At 37.0% G+C, this 16,421-nt stretch overlaps 1 protein-coding gene across 4 annotated transcripts in view; it reads right to left on the bottom strand.

Moving 5' to 3' along the window:
- LOC122079898 (protein TRANSPARENT TESTA 9-like) overlaps positions 1-16,421 on the bottom strand; it is a 31,388-nt gene that overhangs the window by 14,291 nt on the left and 676 nt on the right. For 2 of the 4 annotated variants that reach the window (XM_042646679.1, XM_042646675.1), the window contains exons 2-12: positions 14,073-14,124; positions 13,864-13,940; positions 13,628-13,761; positions 13,254-13,350; positions 12,970-13,027; positions 11,803-11,911; positions 11,564-11,684; positions 11,281-11,470; positions 10,765-11,147; positions 6,105-6,193; positions 5,958-6,028 (exon numbers count right to left, since the gene is read on the bottom strand). In XM_042646679.1, the coding sequence (XP_042502613.1) occupies positions 5,958-6,028; positions 6,105-6,193; positions 10,765-11,147; positions 11,281-11,470; positions 11,564-11,684; positions 11,803-11,911; positions 12,970-13,027; positions 13,254-13,350; positions 13,628-13,761; positions 13,864-13,940; positions 14,073-14,124 (1,381 nt within the window). Of the gene's footprint in view, positions 1-5,957; positions 6,029-6,104; positions 6,194-10,764; positions 11,158-11,280; positions 11,471-11,563; positions 11,685-11,802; positions 11,912-12,969; positions 13,028-13,253; positions 13,351-13,463; positions 13,575-13,627; positions 13,762-13,863; positions 13,941-14,072; positions 14,125-16,421 lie in introns of those variants that run through there. The other 2 variants (XM_042646676.1, XM_042646678.1) reach the window with 2 other exon arrangements.

Raw genomic sequence — 16,421 nt, 5'->3', positions numbered from 1 at the left:
ATAGGAATAAATACCCGCCTTTAATTTTTAACCAACTCTATTTGGAATACCTCCAAATAAAGGAAACCCCAATATCTACTAAAATAGTAAAACCATGGATTGGAATTGACAACCAAACCAGATCCAAAACTGCAGGAAATTATAAACCAAAGAACAACCAAAATTCACCCAATAGGAGACAGCAACAGTAATCCAGAATTAACTAGTAAACAGAATTTGAAAACCAGAAGTAACAAACCCAGAATTCTGGAATGTTGACTAGCAGAAATTATGCCAGTAAGCAGAATCAATCAACAACAGATTTAGGACAGAAAACAAATCACAATCAGTCACCCCAGATCACAGAAACAGTATCGAACTGTCAGGACAATAACACTGTGAATAAACCAACCCATTAGCAGTTTTAGAATTAAACCAGGAACTGTTTGAAGTACTAACAGTCTTCAATAATCAGAACAGATAATTAGCAGTCCAGAAACCAGTATTCAGATCAGCAGAACATAGAATCCAGAAAATAGAAACTTCAGTCCACTAAAAGACAAAACTAGGGAGATTTTAAATAACTCAACAACCATAGGTCAGAAAGGCCTCAAAGTAGGGTCGATCCTTAGTGGTGTATAGAGAAGCCGCCGACCAGAAAATTGGAGTAATCCACTAACAAGAGTTGGTACTTCCAGTGAGGGGCAGATGCTCTGTTTTTGTAGAAATTTCTGGGCAAGTTCAGAATTCACATACCTGGTTTTGCAGCCTTAATAAACCTTGAAAATTATATAAGAACTTAAAGAGAATAATACTTGAAGTAGACCTCCTGGACTTCACGCCGCAAGGAGTCACTTGGATCGCACCAAGTCCTTCTTCCTCGATCAAACACAAGGAAACAACCATGGATACCCAGCGGCAGCAACAAGAGAGTTTTTTTCTAATAATCAAAATTGTCGGCTATGTTGCTGCCCTTCTCTTTATTAATATTAATGATGGAGACGATTACAAAAATAGAAACTCTAAGCTTCTAACTATTGACTGAATAAACTACCAACATGTAGTTACTAAAAGTGGGAAATTGTAATCTATGAAATTAGAAACTAACTTAGAACAGAAATTAGAAACTAATTTAGGACTAAAAATAGAAACTAAATATGACTAATATTAGAAACTATTATTCCCCATCACTAGCCCAAATCATGGGCCAAAGTAGCAGGTCGACCCAATCAGCCTTGGTCGATCCAATCAGCCTCGGTTCCTCCTTGAGTAGACCTTCAGATCTGCATCAACTCTACCCGGCTTGAAAACATTCATCTCCGACGAATGGGGGGCAATGGACATGTAGCGTTCATACAAGTCGAGATCAAGTCCCTTGCAATCATCAGCATGAATCCAAGTACAATCACTACGGGGACGGCCTTTCCACTTGACAAGAAAAATGTGATAACCAGTGCTACAGCAGGAGGTCTTGTAATTATCATCCAAGACATCTTCAATAACTTCAGAAGTAGGTGGTTTCAGTTGGGGTAGCCTCAACATTTGCTCCGTATCTCCATCATCCGAATGGTGCCCAACATAAAGGTGAAAATCAGCCACATTAAACATGTTACTTCTGGTCATGTCATCAGGAAACTCAAGCACATAAGCATTAGGTCCTATAGGACCTATACGTTTCAGCACCTTGTAGGGACCCATCTTCCGTGGATGTAACTTGGTATTAACGCCCGTCTGAAACCGTTCAGGATTTACTCGAATCATCACCATGTCCCCGAGTTTAAACTCCACATAACGCCGATGACGATCAGCAGAAGCCTTATACACCTCATTATTCAAGGCAATACGTCGTCGGACGTTGGCATGCACCTCAGTGATATGACGCAAGAGCTCATCAACCTCAATATTAACTTGAGCTTTGGGTGGAAGTGACATAAGATCAATAGGCCACTTAGGCTGAACTCTAATCAATACCTCAAAAGGAGTACAACCCGTTGTCCTATTCACTGAGTTGTTGTAGGCAAATTCTGCAATGTCAATAATAGAAGGCCATGTCTTCTCATAGTCTCAAACCAAACACCTCAACAAGTTTCCCAAGCTACAGTTCACCACCTCTGTCTATATGTCTGTCTGTGGATGAAATGCAGTTGAAAAGTTCAACTTTGTATTTTTCTTCAACCACAATGTCTTCCAAAAATAACTCATGAACTTAACATCACGGTCAGACACAATACTAGTTGGCAGCCCATGTAGTCGCACTACCTCCTTGAAGCAGAGCTTGGCAACCTGATAAGCATCAAAAGTCTTGCGATAAGGTATGAAATGAGCCATCTTAGAGAAACGACCCACAACCACCATAATGGAATCATATCGTTCCCTAGTAGGGGGTAGTCCGAGAACAAAATCCATGCTAACATCAAGCCACGATGCATGAGGAACAGGTAGTGGAGAGTATAAATCTGTGTTATATTTTTCCCCTTTTGCCAACTGACATACACGGCATCTCTTGATCACATGATCGACATCCTTTGCTATGCATAGCCAATAATATCGATCAGTCACCTCTGCAAGAGTCTTATCCTTCCCAATAATATCGTTCCCTAGTAGTTTCCTTTGTATTTGCTTCATGGTTCTTCTTTTTAATAATATTCTCATCTTTAGAAAAAAAAAAAGGCAATGCCTACTGCCTAGGCATCCAGGCAGATTCCTAGGGGCAAGATAATCGGCCGCCTAGTTGTCTAAGTGTCTAGGTCCCAAAATCCTTCCGTAGAAAAGGATAGAAGGTGCTAAAAGAGAGAAAAAACATGGAAAGGGAAGGAAGAAGAGGAGTTGCAGCAACAGCCACTGTTGCCGGAATTACAGCAGCAGTCACCACTGCCGGAGTTGCACAAAAGTAGCTGCAGTGGCAGCCACCGCTGTCGAAGTTGCAGAAAAGAAGTAATTGTCCCGCAGCAACCAACACTGCCGGTCCCCTTGCAACCACCACCGCCACAACGGCTACTGCTAGGAGGATCCCACTACAATGACTGGACCACCGCTTTTTTTTTCTTCTGGTAACAAGGAGTAAGGAGCACGCTTGGTCCAACAGTAAGGTCGAAACAAGGGGCGCGTTTGGTCCAACAGTAAGGTACGAATGTTTCGACCTCATGGTCAAGCGGTCAAAACCACCTCTCGACATTGTTAGGGTAAGGTTGCGTAGTTCTTGTCGCCCCCCCGACCTCACGCATGCGGGAGCCTCGTGCACCGGGTACACCCTTTTTTTAACAAGGAGTAAAAACCACTGCTTCTCTGCCTCCCTATTTCGAAGAAGAAAAAGTTTTTTTTTTTGTTGGTCAATGGATCAACTCCTCTTGAAAGTGCACCAGTCCTTGCCATGCACCAGAGGGGAAAAAGTACCATCACTGGGTTAGTGGATTAATTCAAAACAATAAATTTTTATTTTGTACATGTGCCCCTTTTATTTTTTTTATTTCATATATAAATCCTTTTCTATTTATAAGTAAAAGATTTAAGATTTTAGTTTCCATATAACAACCATCCCTAAAAGTTACATCATAAAAGATTAAAGTTTTATATTTACGTCTAACCCCCCCCCCCGGCACCTTTCTTTTGTATATGCATGCCTAGACGACCATGGGGAAGCACAGGTGCCTGCCTAGGCGACCAAGGAGCAGCCACCATGGTTAAAAACTCAGATCGGATTGGTGAGTATCAGCTGGATTGGATTGATATCGGTCAAGTCCAATCCCCAATCCGATACCGATCTACCAGTAAGGCATAAGGGTAAAATGATAATAAAAATGATTTTTATTGATTAGTATGGATAAATCTGTCCGATCCAGGGTGATCCTGATCGGAACACCTTGTCCCTGTGAGCCCGTGACAACAATGAGTAAAACAAGACTTAGTTTAAATAGTAACGTAAATAGTAACATTTTACTTACTATAAATAGTAAAATGGAATTTAGCAGATAGTAGAAAGTAAGCTGAAATCAAGGTATAAATGACAACAAAATTGACAGCAAGTTCCAAGGACCAAGAAACCTCAATTTTTTCTCTTGTCAAGTTGGAAATTATTTGAAAAGGCAAGGAGGAAAAGGAACATATCAAAACCAACAGGAAACGATAAATATCAACCACATGGTGTTAGGAGTTAGGACCTTGAAGTCTTCCATACGAACACCAACACTGGCAAGTCACTCCATTTTAACAATACATTCCCTATATGGGAAGTCGAACCTAAACTAGAAGATAGCAACAAAGACATTTGATTATCAAAAAAGGGGGGAAGAACTACGAGACATGAAATGTTTTCTTTAGCTAATGACTAGCATGAAAGGAAAATCCTTAAATCCAAAAAAGCACAAAATGAAAGTTTGACACCAATTTGAAAGAGAGAGAATGGAGGGAAAACATTGCTGAAGGATGCCAAGGTGAGTGGTACCAAAGTGAGATTACTGAAAGGCATCATATAGAGGAATGATAACTTCGTTGCTATGTTGCATGTCATGCTCATATGCATCATGTTAATAAAGTGGTTTTCAACTGCCAATCAAAAACAGAAATCATATGAGAGAAATGACAACTAAAATCAGCTGAATCGTCATTGACTCTTACCAAGGTCACATGTAGCCAAGCTTAATTTCGTCACAATTGGCCCACATGGTATCAGTTGTGGCCTTGTGGGACACTATATCATCAAGGGCTGAAGAACAGAATTGGTTATTGGGACCCACTGCACTAGATTTGTGGACTCTTTGTTAGTTTTATTGTTATTTCTCCCTGTTCGAGTTACAAGATAACTTCTGTAATTTTAGTTCATGGGCTTGCTAAAGTTCAGTCTAGATTGTCTTTAATATCTATAATTTGGATTGGTTTTTCAAGTTATATTTTTCTGGTTAATAATAGTTAGTCTAGGAATTTGAATTCTAAGGATTCCTCAACCCTTGAAAGGTAAAAGTATGGAACTTCCAAGGGTAAAAAAAAGCATTGAACCAACTTGATAACCTTTCTTTGAGGCAACATCAGTTTAGTTTTTGGAAATCCTATGAGAGCTTATCTTAACTTTTTCGAATCAAGCGGGAACTATACTCAATTCTGGTGAGTTGAGTAAGGCCCACAGGATTTTCTTCTTATCTCTTTTTTTTTTTTTTTTTTTTTTGGAGTGGGGGTTCATTTCATACTTTCCTTTGGCCTTCATTGGCGTTCCACTGATGCCATCAATCTCTTCCCATTATTTAATCTTCTTTTCAGTCTCTTAAGCCATTCACTACAAACCCTACTCAATACTACCCAAATGACAATCTAGGCCCCGGTTCCAGAGAACACAGCCAGGAGAGCTCTTACTAATCATCCAAATCAGGATGTCAACTCTTTCCACCAGCACAGCCTATTTGGAATACCCTATTAATATCTTAAGCCCTCTAACTGGATTCCATCTCAAAGCCTGATTTCTACTTTGCCAGCCATAATTTCCTGCTGGTTTTAGTGTTGTTCAATAGAGAAAGTATGTCTTCAGACTCATTTAGCATTCAAACCCTTCCCTTTTCACTTTCAAATCTCAATATTGCCTCATCATCCCTATCAACCCTAAGTATTTACCCTAAAACATAATGCTCATAATACTTAAACACTCAGTTTTCTTTGTTTCCTTCTTCAGAAATTTGACCAGCTACTGTCTACCCACCACTTGTGCACAAAAGAATGCAGACATTTTTTTCGTCAATTCAATAGCAACCAAAGCTAATATGACCTCAAACACAGGAAATAGAACACACTCATCAAGTTTCTGCACAGAAAATAACTTCACTTTTCAAAACAACCTTCTGAAGGATCATGTGAGAAGATGCAATACAATTTGGGAAGTTCAATAATAATGGTTGAACATGAATGGCTGCCAACATCATTAATTGTCACTGATTTTCAACACCCCTATAAATATTACGGCTCCAGGGAAAAGGGAAAAGCATGGTGACACGTACCATCATCTGCTCGTCCATCCCAGTGTTCTTTTGGGTGAATCCAATCATAGAAGAGATATGAGGATGGAGATCTACAACATGTAAAACTACAATATAAGAGGCAGTTTTATCTTTGGAACTTGAACTGGTAAATTTGGTAAAAGATACCTTTACTTTCGGATAAAACAAGAAATAGCATCAAAGATGCAAGCAGTACACTGTAATTGTCAGAGAGACCCAAGGAAAGTATTGCATCCCTACCAAAAGGAGAAGAATGGCATAAGAGTTAAAGAATACACTAAAGATATTTCTCTGCGTCCTCTATGTCATACTTCTCAGAAATAACAAAATTTCTCCAAATGGCAACCTAACACCAACCTATTTCTAAGAAATATGAACTCAAATAAGCTACGGGAGGATTTTCATTAATAACAATAAATAACAGGGTCTTCTTTTCCTTTCAGGAGAAACGTGGAAGACATGCTGTCATACCACATGTAAAATTAATTGACTCATGAAAAGTTGATGTACAAAAAGAGAACATCATTAGAACAAACAGAAAAATGAAGTTTGGCTATGGTCCGTTGAAATGCATGTAATATATAACAAATATTGAGTAAAAGCAATTAATAAGAACATATTTATGAACTGTATTTACTATGAAATCACAATCTTGCAGCCATAAACCAGACATCTGCTTAAAATGAGGTTCATGTTTTCTGTACAAAGTACTTTCGCAAGGTAAAAAAACAACTCATATTGTCAAAGATTTAAAAATTGAAAATTTTTTAGACATTATAACAAGTCACAGAGAATCATGCCAATATGGACGCTGATAAGCAACTATGGTTCATAGAAATCTACAACACTATTGAAGAAAACACACAATTTCTGGATCCAATGATCAGCTTCTAAATCAGTAGCATGGATCAACAATGACATTCAATCATATAATGCAAATGCTTCTAAGAATGGTTATTAGCAAGAGATTATAACAATCGGTTGTCTTATTCCTCTCTCGTTATTATAGTCCATAGGTTCTGTTAAGGATAAGGGTTACAACTCGACAATCTAATGAGAGAATGACTTGGCTTGCCTAGAATGACAAAGGCATTTCTTATTTATAGAGTGGATAACGGATTACAATTAAGGAATGCCATGTAAGGCTGACTCATAGTCCTTATCCCAACATACCATAAAATGAATCTAGGTAGGTTGGTCATAACCTTTATTCTTCACACTCCTCCTCAAGTCAGTGCATAGATATCCCTCAAGCCCAACTTGAATACAATAGAATCAATGACTTAGAAGTCAAACCCTTTGTGAATACATCAGCTAATTGGTTCTTGAAAATGATAAAAGGAATGCAAATTGAGCCTTGTTTAAGCTTCTCCTTGATAAAGTGCCTGTCAATCTCAATATGCTTGGTCCTGTCATGTTGGACATGGACTGGGCTATACCATACTGATTGCGGCCTCATCATCACAGTAGAGCCTCATAGGTTGTTCAGATGTCACCCCCAGATCGCCAAGTAACACTTTGAGCCACATAAGCTCATAGACACCTTGTGTCATTGCTCAATATTTTGCTTCTACAAAGGATCTGGATAACACTTGTTGCTTCTTGCTTCACCAGATAACCAGATTCCCTCCAAGGGACATACAATATCCCAAAGTAGAGTGTCGTCATCAATAGAGTCGGCCCAATCAGCATCAGTAAAGGATTCCAACTTCAAATTGCCATTGTTGGAAAATAAAATGCCCTTTCTTGTTACTAATTTCAAGTACCTCAGAGTCCAGTATAATGCCTCGAGATGAGTAGTTTGTAGATCATGTATATACCGGCTAACAACCCCGATAGCGTAAGCCGTGTCTGACCGGGTATGGGAGAGGTATATCAAGCTTCCTACAAGCTGCTAATATCTCTCTTTATCTACCGAGTCACCCCCTTTGTAGCTGAGTTGATGATTAACCTCAATAGGAAAACCCACAAGTTTACATCCAAGCAAATATGTCTCACTAAGAAGGTCTAGGACATGCTTCCTTTAGGAAATGAAGAACCCTTGCTAGATCGAGCTACCTTAATTCCTAGGAAGTATCTGTGAAGTCCTAAATCTTTGGCCTCAAACTCCGTAGCTAATTGTGCCTTCAATAAGGAGATTTTTTCATCATCACTGCATGTTATAACTATATCGTCAACATGGTCAATGATAACTATAACCTTACCATCCTTTTGTTTGACAAACAAGGTGTGATCAACGTGACTTTGCTTGTACCCAAACTTTTGTATAGCCTTCTGGAACCAACCAAACCAAGCCCGAGATGACTTCTTAAGACCACAGAGGGATTTTTTAAACCTGGACACCCTACCAGATGTAGATGATGATGCCAATTCTGGAGGGATTTACGGAACCAAACTAACACTTTGGGTGTGTTGTTTTAACAATCTAAAGGTTTCATTATGTTTAAAGATGTTTAATTAGGGTTTCCCTGAGGTTTCAGGCCAAAATATGACAATTTGACCACCAAAATGTCCTATCAAATCCATCTGCCAAAAAATGTAGGATTTTGGCCAGGTTTCATTTGAAACTCAAAATATTTAGGTTTCAACGAAGGTCAAAATCAAAGTCAAAGCCAAAATCAAGAAGATGTATACAGCATAGTCCAGACCCCAAAGAATCCCAAGAACTGGCACCAAACTTTTAATTTTTTAGTAATGAAAGTTTTTAGGAAATGCCAGTATGCCACTAATAATGGGAATGCAAAACCACCATTACAAAATTCAAATACAAAGGGGTTTCATGAACCAAACATCTTTTGACGTCCATATGTCAGGTAGATATGCCTAGCTAACCATGATTTAAGCCTTTCTGCTATTGTAGTTAGGTTCCCTTCTTCCAATTTAAACTACCGCAAAAAGGCTAAGGTCTACCATGCTTTCCCACAATAAATTTCTGATGCAGCCTCATGTTGGTAGACCCAAGACCAATTCTGCTTTTGCTTGAATGTTGATTGAATTCTTCCTCAATTGATTTGTTGGATCTGGTGATCTGACCGTGAACAGAACATACAGACAATTGACCAACTACAACTCAACTCAAACTCAACTAAGCCACAGATCCTGTTTCACCATTCAAATCTATTCAAAGCTATACTTGGTCTCAACCTTAATCAATGCATGTTTTTCTCAATCTCCCAACCACCCCCCACCCAAAAAAAAAAAAAATCATTTTAGGCCTGACCCATGCTCCTTTAGCTCCACCAATCTGAATCATACTTCTCCTTACCAATGCATTCATAGATCTTCATTGCACAAGTCCATGCCACCTCAAATAAATTTCTCTCAACTTATCATTTACTAGAGCAAAATTCAAACCATCAACTGCCAGGGCCAAACAGTCCATCTCTTCAGACCAAAGGTCCCCTCTAAACTATTGACCACTGTTTGAAATGGGAAATATATAATTATAATTAAAAATCACTAAAGCTCGTGTAAAAGGAATGAATCACTGGAGAAAAATTCAAACCATCAACTGCCAGGGCCAAACAGTCCATCTCTTCAGACCAAAGGTCCCCTCTAAACTATTGACCACTGTTTGAAACGGGAAAATATATAATTATAATTAAAAATCACTAAAGCTCGTGTAAAAGGAATGAATCACTCGGGCCACACAAAATATTGCAAATCCCTAACTATTCTGCTCATTTTCCTAACAATTTGATCTATAAACTTCATGCAAGCAAAGCAAATCCAAAAAATATTTATGACAGTTGATGACACTAAATTTAGGTCATGCTGACACATCAGATGACAAATGGCAGGCTACACCATAACCATATACCACTAGTATGTTTTTCCAGCAGTATCTTATAATAAGAAACTACTCATAGCAAGCCCATGGTTTAAAGTATCTCCGATACCGATACGATACCCTCCGATACGTATCTTAATTTTAGCTGACCGATACGATACATGAAATTTTTAAAATCCTTTCGTATCAATATATATCCTATGATACATACTGATATGCATCAATACACCACTGATACACATCGATACGATACGATACGATATGCACCGCTACGACTCTATGAAAAATATAAAATCGAAGTGAAATGTACGTTTCGGTATGTATCGGTACGTATCGATCGGTACGTATCGATCGGTACGTATCAGTGAGTATCAGTATGTATCGATCAATACGTATCGGTGAGTATCGGTATGTACTGATACAGTGCGCTACGGTCGTATAATGGTCAAGATGGTAATTTTTCAGAAAACACGATTTTTTGAGGGGTTTTTGTTCCAAAGTTGTTGCTAGCCATATTTCTCTCAAACTAAAGTAGAAATCAAGATTGAAAACAAGGATTTTACATTTATGGGACAACTACAAACCTTGAATTCTTAGAGCGATACCCATCAATTTAATGTTTATGCATAATACACGTTATCAATAGCTTTTTTTTATAAATTCTTTATGCAAAAGTGTTTAAAAAAATGTTTCCTATCCATTTATGTGTTTATCTTTAGCGAATCTCCGATACGATATGATACACTCCGATACATATCTTAATTTTGGCCGACCGATACCGATACTTTAATCCTTGAGCAAGCCCCACTGTCAAAGTAAAGTGTTCACCAATAACGACAATTTTTCTGATGCACCCAATACAGATTGAATGTAGAAGAAAAAAAGTGTCCAGTTGGGAAACATCAGTTGTTTTGATGATTTAATACAAGATAACAATATTTTGTCATTTTAGTAACATTCAGTTCTTATAACATCACAACCAGGACAAGTTTAAGATTAAGATAGAAATGTTCAGACCTTTCTTGTTGTGCCTCATCCATAGTGCAGTTTACAGACTGAAAACTAGATGAAATGAACTCAGACAAATGCCCAATTAGATGATTTTTATCAGTGTTTTCTGTTCCTTCAGAATTAAGGCCCGACCTCATTTCTTCCAGTTCATTTAGAATGCCAAAAAAAGAAGTACCAGGACCGGTACCACTGGTTGGGCTCCTTTCAGTTGGAACTCTCCCACTCAAGACCATATAAGTGTATAGAACAACAACAGCCACTGAGTTCACCAGCCATTTTCCACCAACAATTTGAATAAGACGACAAACCATATACAGAGAAGTGATGGCAGATATATGTGTACCCTGACATGTAGGAGATGGATCAAAAGATTGACTGTCGCTGGCCTGCTGGACATACCTAGCAATATACAACTCAATTGAATTCAATTAAGCTTTATCCAACAGATACCTATCAATGAACTTAACCAAAATTTCTAAATGAAGTATCAGAACAGAAGAAAATTCAACATGAATATCTTACGTTTATATGGCCTAATTGCAGTAATGATAACAGCATGGGTAGAACCAATATGCCGAGAATATTTTGGGTCATCAATATATTCAAATGGGAGTTGCCTACTAGGAGAATGTCCTTGCAGTAATAGAGATCATCCACAATATTCTCAGTTTGAAGAAGTAATCCTTTTCTCACACCGTGAGGGTTACTATCCCTGGATCAAATTCAAACATAAAGGCTTACCCAGGTGATCCAAGTACAATATCTGCCAAAATTATATAAATTTTATAAAATTGAAGAAGCATACTTGGTAGCATTAACTGCGGCATCTAGATGGTAGCAATGCCCTCTCAAGTTCAAGACCAAGTCAAGAAAATACTCTGAGGCTGGAGGAGTTGTTATGTATCTACAGACCATTTCATCAGCAACTGCATAATCAAAAGGATACTGTTGCAAAATACCAAAACATAGAAAGATGGATTTTATATCGAATAGTTTCCACATTATATTTCACTTGCAACCGGAAGAAAAACATCATGACATTACCATTATATATGTTGAGAGTTAATGCACGTACTGCAATCTGAATCATCTTTTCTTCATGAGTAGCAAATTTAATTGCTCCACTGTATAATGGAAATGAGACTACAACATCCTGGTTATGGAACATGATAAAACACTGTCAGGCCAAAAGCCCTAGACAAATACATGGTGCATCCACTCTTAATACCCCCATAACTAACAAGAAAATATCATTGCTCATAACTAACAAGAATATCATTGCTCACAACTAACAAGAATATCATTGCTTGGCATGTCAGTGTAACTCAACCTAGATGTCCATAACTGTCATCAGCCTCAGATGTATCAATTAGAACAGGAAACAAAGTTTTTTTTTTCATTACCTGTGGTACCCAAACACCCAAAACTGTATTATAGCCTGTGCAAAATATTAATTTTTTAATGCATACAAAGGAGCAGATGTGATGTACCTATCCCGTACACAGGTAGTATAATTATGTGTATCCATTAAAATTTCTTTTCAAAAATGGAAGTTCAGATAAAGATTACACTGGATGCAAAATGGACAATTTGATGACGAAAGTACTTCACGTACTTTGTTCATATTACTAAATATTGCTGGCAAGAAACAAGGCCAAGCACAATGCACATGTTTCCCACACCTCATCTTCCCTAGAGAGTAAGGGGTTAGTCAGGAGGCAAGTAGTATGAGACTATGAATCTTCAAGAAAGAGGAATGAAGAATAGCTTAATATTTTCATCTTTTTATATGCCTGAAAACCTGTCATAATTTAGCAATTCATTATGATTGTCTTTCAAAACTCGAAAGGGCAAATGGTAGACCATTTTGATCAGCATGTCATCATGTTGAACCACATTAACTTACAGATATCTAACGCTAGTAAAACTGTCTAAGCATGTCTTGTTTGGAATTTCAAACACCAGTATATTGTTCTGCATACTATTCATTTTTAATCTATCTCCATTACTTAAAAGTGACCAATGGCTAGGGGCAGACAAATTTAAGCATCACTGCATGCTTCTTTTGGGCTAGGAAACTAAAGAATGAATTCAATATACATTAGCCGAAGAACTAATTACATAGGACAGGTAACCAATATATGCTAACCTAGAATCACTAGTGCATCAATGAGATTGACAATAAATTAGTACACATGGACATTTCATTACCTCTTGAACCTTTACAAGAAGACAGAGAGTGTCTTTGTTCAGTTTTCCACTCACAGATCTGATAAAATAAGAGAAAGCAGGAAGTAGTCAGAACTCAGAAAATGTTTCCACTAATTAGTTTAATAATCAATAAAATTAATAATAAAAATTGACAAAAGCTGGGAATGCAAATCTCTACATTTGTAAGACTTTCAGGTAAATAGAATTCAGGACAGAGTGTCAGGAGGGGGGAAAAATATATAAAAATAAATAAATAAAATTGATTGAAAGAGCAGCATCACAACCTTAAAAACGAAACATAATAGAGAGCCAGATCTCCACCATCAAACTTGTAAGGATGCAGTATGATTTTGTTAATATATTCATTGCTAAAACAATAGTCTGCAAAATCAAAATATATTAGGTAAGAGACATGAGATATAGCTTATGGAGGTAACAAAAACAAAAGATAATGGACACCCAACAGAGAAAGAAAGGAAGGAAAAAAGATCAACCCATTGCTCATGTAGACAGTGCTCTCTGCTGAGACACGCAATTGCAAGATCAACCACATCTCTCTGACCAAAAGTCCCCAAAACATACAGACAGCTAACAAGGACTACATACATACTATGGAAACAAGGAAAGTAGTAGATACTCATGGCATTTAGCGTCTTACAAATTGAATGCTCACTAGCCAAATTTTGGATCATTATGCTTAGATAGTGAAGAAATGGTGCCTCAATGCTTGCATTTTTATTAATTTTAAGTATCCGAAGGAACTCTGCTAAAAGTTGATATTCCATGAAACATCTGCCAAGGAACAAAAATATGATTCATTATCACCATCATATAGTAAATATCTCTGAAAGATTTAAGACTCAAACAGAAAACTGTAACTCCAAAAGTCCTTACTCAAAAATTGATGGGTCATGACGATCACCATAAGTGACTATTTCTACAATAGATCTCAGTATTTCTAGAACAAACTCCTGAATAACAAGAATAAGGAGTTGCAAGAAATAATTAGAAAAATCAATGATGGCATATTGCTAGATGAAACTAAAACAACGACGGAGAGAGAGAGAGGATGACCAAATATAAAGTATGCTTAACGACCATACCCAGTTCAACCTGTTAACAAATTTGATCTCCTGTAGTTCATTGACTAGGTATCTGCATCCACAAGCCAAAAGTTGTTGGATTCAGGTAAGTAGTCACAGCAGAAAATACATTCTTCGGAAACTAAACTACAAAATAAAATTATAACCTGTAACATAACCACTGACACCAACTTAAACTACTGGATTCACATTGATGCTCGACTCATTTGAACTCATGTTTTGATGTTAATGTAGAACCCTAACCTGGTCCTGCATTAGTTTCTATGCCAGCATAAGGTCCTTATCAAGGAATATCTTCAAGATATCCTTTCTATTCTTTCAAGCTTGAGTCCATTACCCAATGGGAAAGTTGCTTCATACTTTAAAGATGAAGGGCTCAGCAGAAATCAAATCTCACAATCTTTGTACGATATCCAAGACCTGAGAAAGTGTCATTGAGATAAAGGTGATATCTTACTAGAGCTTTTTTGTTTTTTCCTACACTTTCTTCCAGGAATTAGGCATTCATTAGGGCTGTGAATGCGTTGCATTTCAGTCAAATAATCATTGATTCAATCTGACCACGGTTGTCATGGCGTCATGGCGACCCAAGGCAGTGGAGGGGTGGCTAATCGATTTGGTGGTGAATCACCCGCCATGGCGCGATCAAATCGTCCATGTGTTATTTTTTATTTTGTATGTTATAATATTTACCCTATGACATAAAAAATCAATCAACATTAAGCAACATCAAGTCATAAAAAAATCAACATAGTCACACTCACATCAAGTCATAAAAAATCAACATGACTTGTTAGCATTTAGAAAAATGCTCTTGTTATATAATAAGTTTTATTTTTAGATGAGACTTTTTGTATTAGGTATAACACAAAACTAGCTTTCTAACAGGTCTAAGATTACTTGAATATGAGTTGTAATGACAAAGCTATGTTCCGGTCAGACTTATTTCAAAGTGCGCGAATGCTGTTAAATCGTCTGAATGGAAATAATTTTATGGACATCAAAACAAAAGATTATTTTACCAAACTTTTGGTTTTTAGCAATGTTCTACAATAATAAGATTTATAAAATTTTCAGAATGAGAAAAACCTTAGCATTCGAAAGTTGAAAATCGCCCTACCAGCAAAAATCCAGTTTCTGTTCTTGTACCGGGGGGTTGACTTTTTACCATTTCGGAATTGATTTTTAAACTATTTTTATTGGATTTGAATATGAGGTATTTGTTTATTTATGAATAATATCTTAAGTAAACGAAATAAAAAAATATATAAAAACATTTACTTAAATGGTATTTTACATAAATAAGAGCAAAAAATATAAAGCAGCATACAGTTCAATAAGGCAACAGTCACCTAGGCCCCAGGCAAACTGCCTGAATGCCAAGGCGGCGCCTTAGTGACACCTTGACAACTATTATCTGACTGATTATGAAATGAACTGATCTGATCATCCGAGTAATGACTCACAATAGTGATCCGAATTCAAATTCAAATAGATTTGGATAATCAATTCACATATGATACAATAAGATTATGTACTATCTTATAATTGGCTTAAATGTTTTCCTAAACAAGTACATACCACAAACAATATACAAATTTTTACAAAAATAAAAAGGAAAACAATTACAAAGTGTCCTCAACCCACCTTAAAAAGAAAAAAAGTCGTGAAGAATTATAAAATTCCTTATTTTGAAAACTAAAACTGTAATGTTAATATAGACCTTACACATGTATATTTGACAATAATTGGATAGGATTCGGGCATTACTGAATTCGATTCAAAAGTAGGAGTCCTAGTGGCAGTAGGGTATTTAAAACTGGGGTTAGAGCTAATGGAAAATAGTTGGGTAGAATTGGTCAGGAGTATAGAATTAGGATTTTGGTGGATTTAAATGTAGGTTCTAGTGCCTGGAACAATCTCCGTTTATCTATGGTGAACATAACTAGGTATATGTGAGCACTATGAGTGAGAAGATGAATCAACTTGATGAGGAAAATAGTGGTGAAAGAGGACCTCTTGAGCAGCAGGACCAGGCTGGTGTAGTAGTAAAACAGATAAAACGAAAAAGATGAAGAGACAGATTAGAGAGATTACTTTGAATCCACATTAGGTTTAAGGAACCCACCTTCAAGAGAAACTCTGAATCCATACATTAGTTTAACAAAAAGTTGGAAGATGAAAAACAAATCAGTGGTGGTATATTCATGGTTAATCCAACTTTAATTGACATCCAAGGCATTTCTAGAAGTTCCAGAAGAGGGACTCTAGGGTTATAAGGTGTCTCCTAAGTTCCACCAGAAGCACCATTATTTGATTTTTTTTTTTTTTTTTTTTTTTTTTTTTTTT

The sequence above is a fragment of the Macadamia integrifolia genome, chromosome 5 (assembly GCF_013358625.1).
Source record: "Macadamia integrifolia cultivar HAES 741 chromosome 5, SCU_Mint_v3, whole genome shotgun sequence".
In the NCBI taxonomy this organism is placed as follows: domain Eukaryota; kingdom Viridiplantae; phylum Streptophyta; class Magnoliopsida; order Proteales; family Proteaceae; genus Macadamia; species Macadamia integrifolia.
Note: the sequence above shows the minus strand (reverse complement) of the source record. Positions and strands in the feature narration are given on the sequence as shown.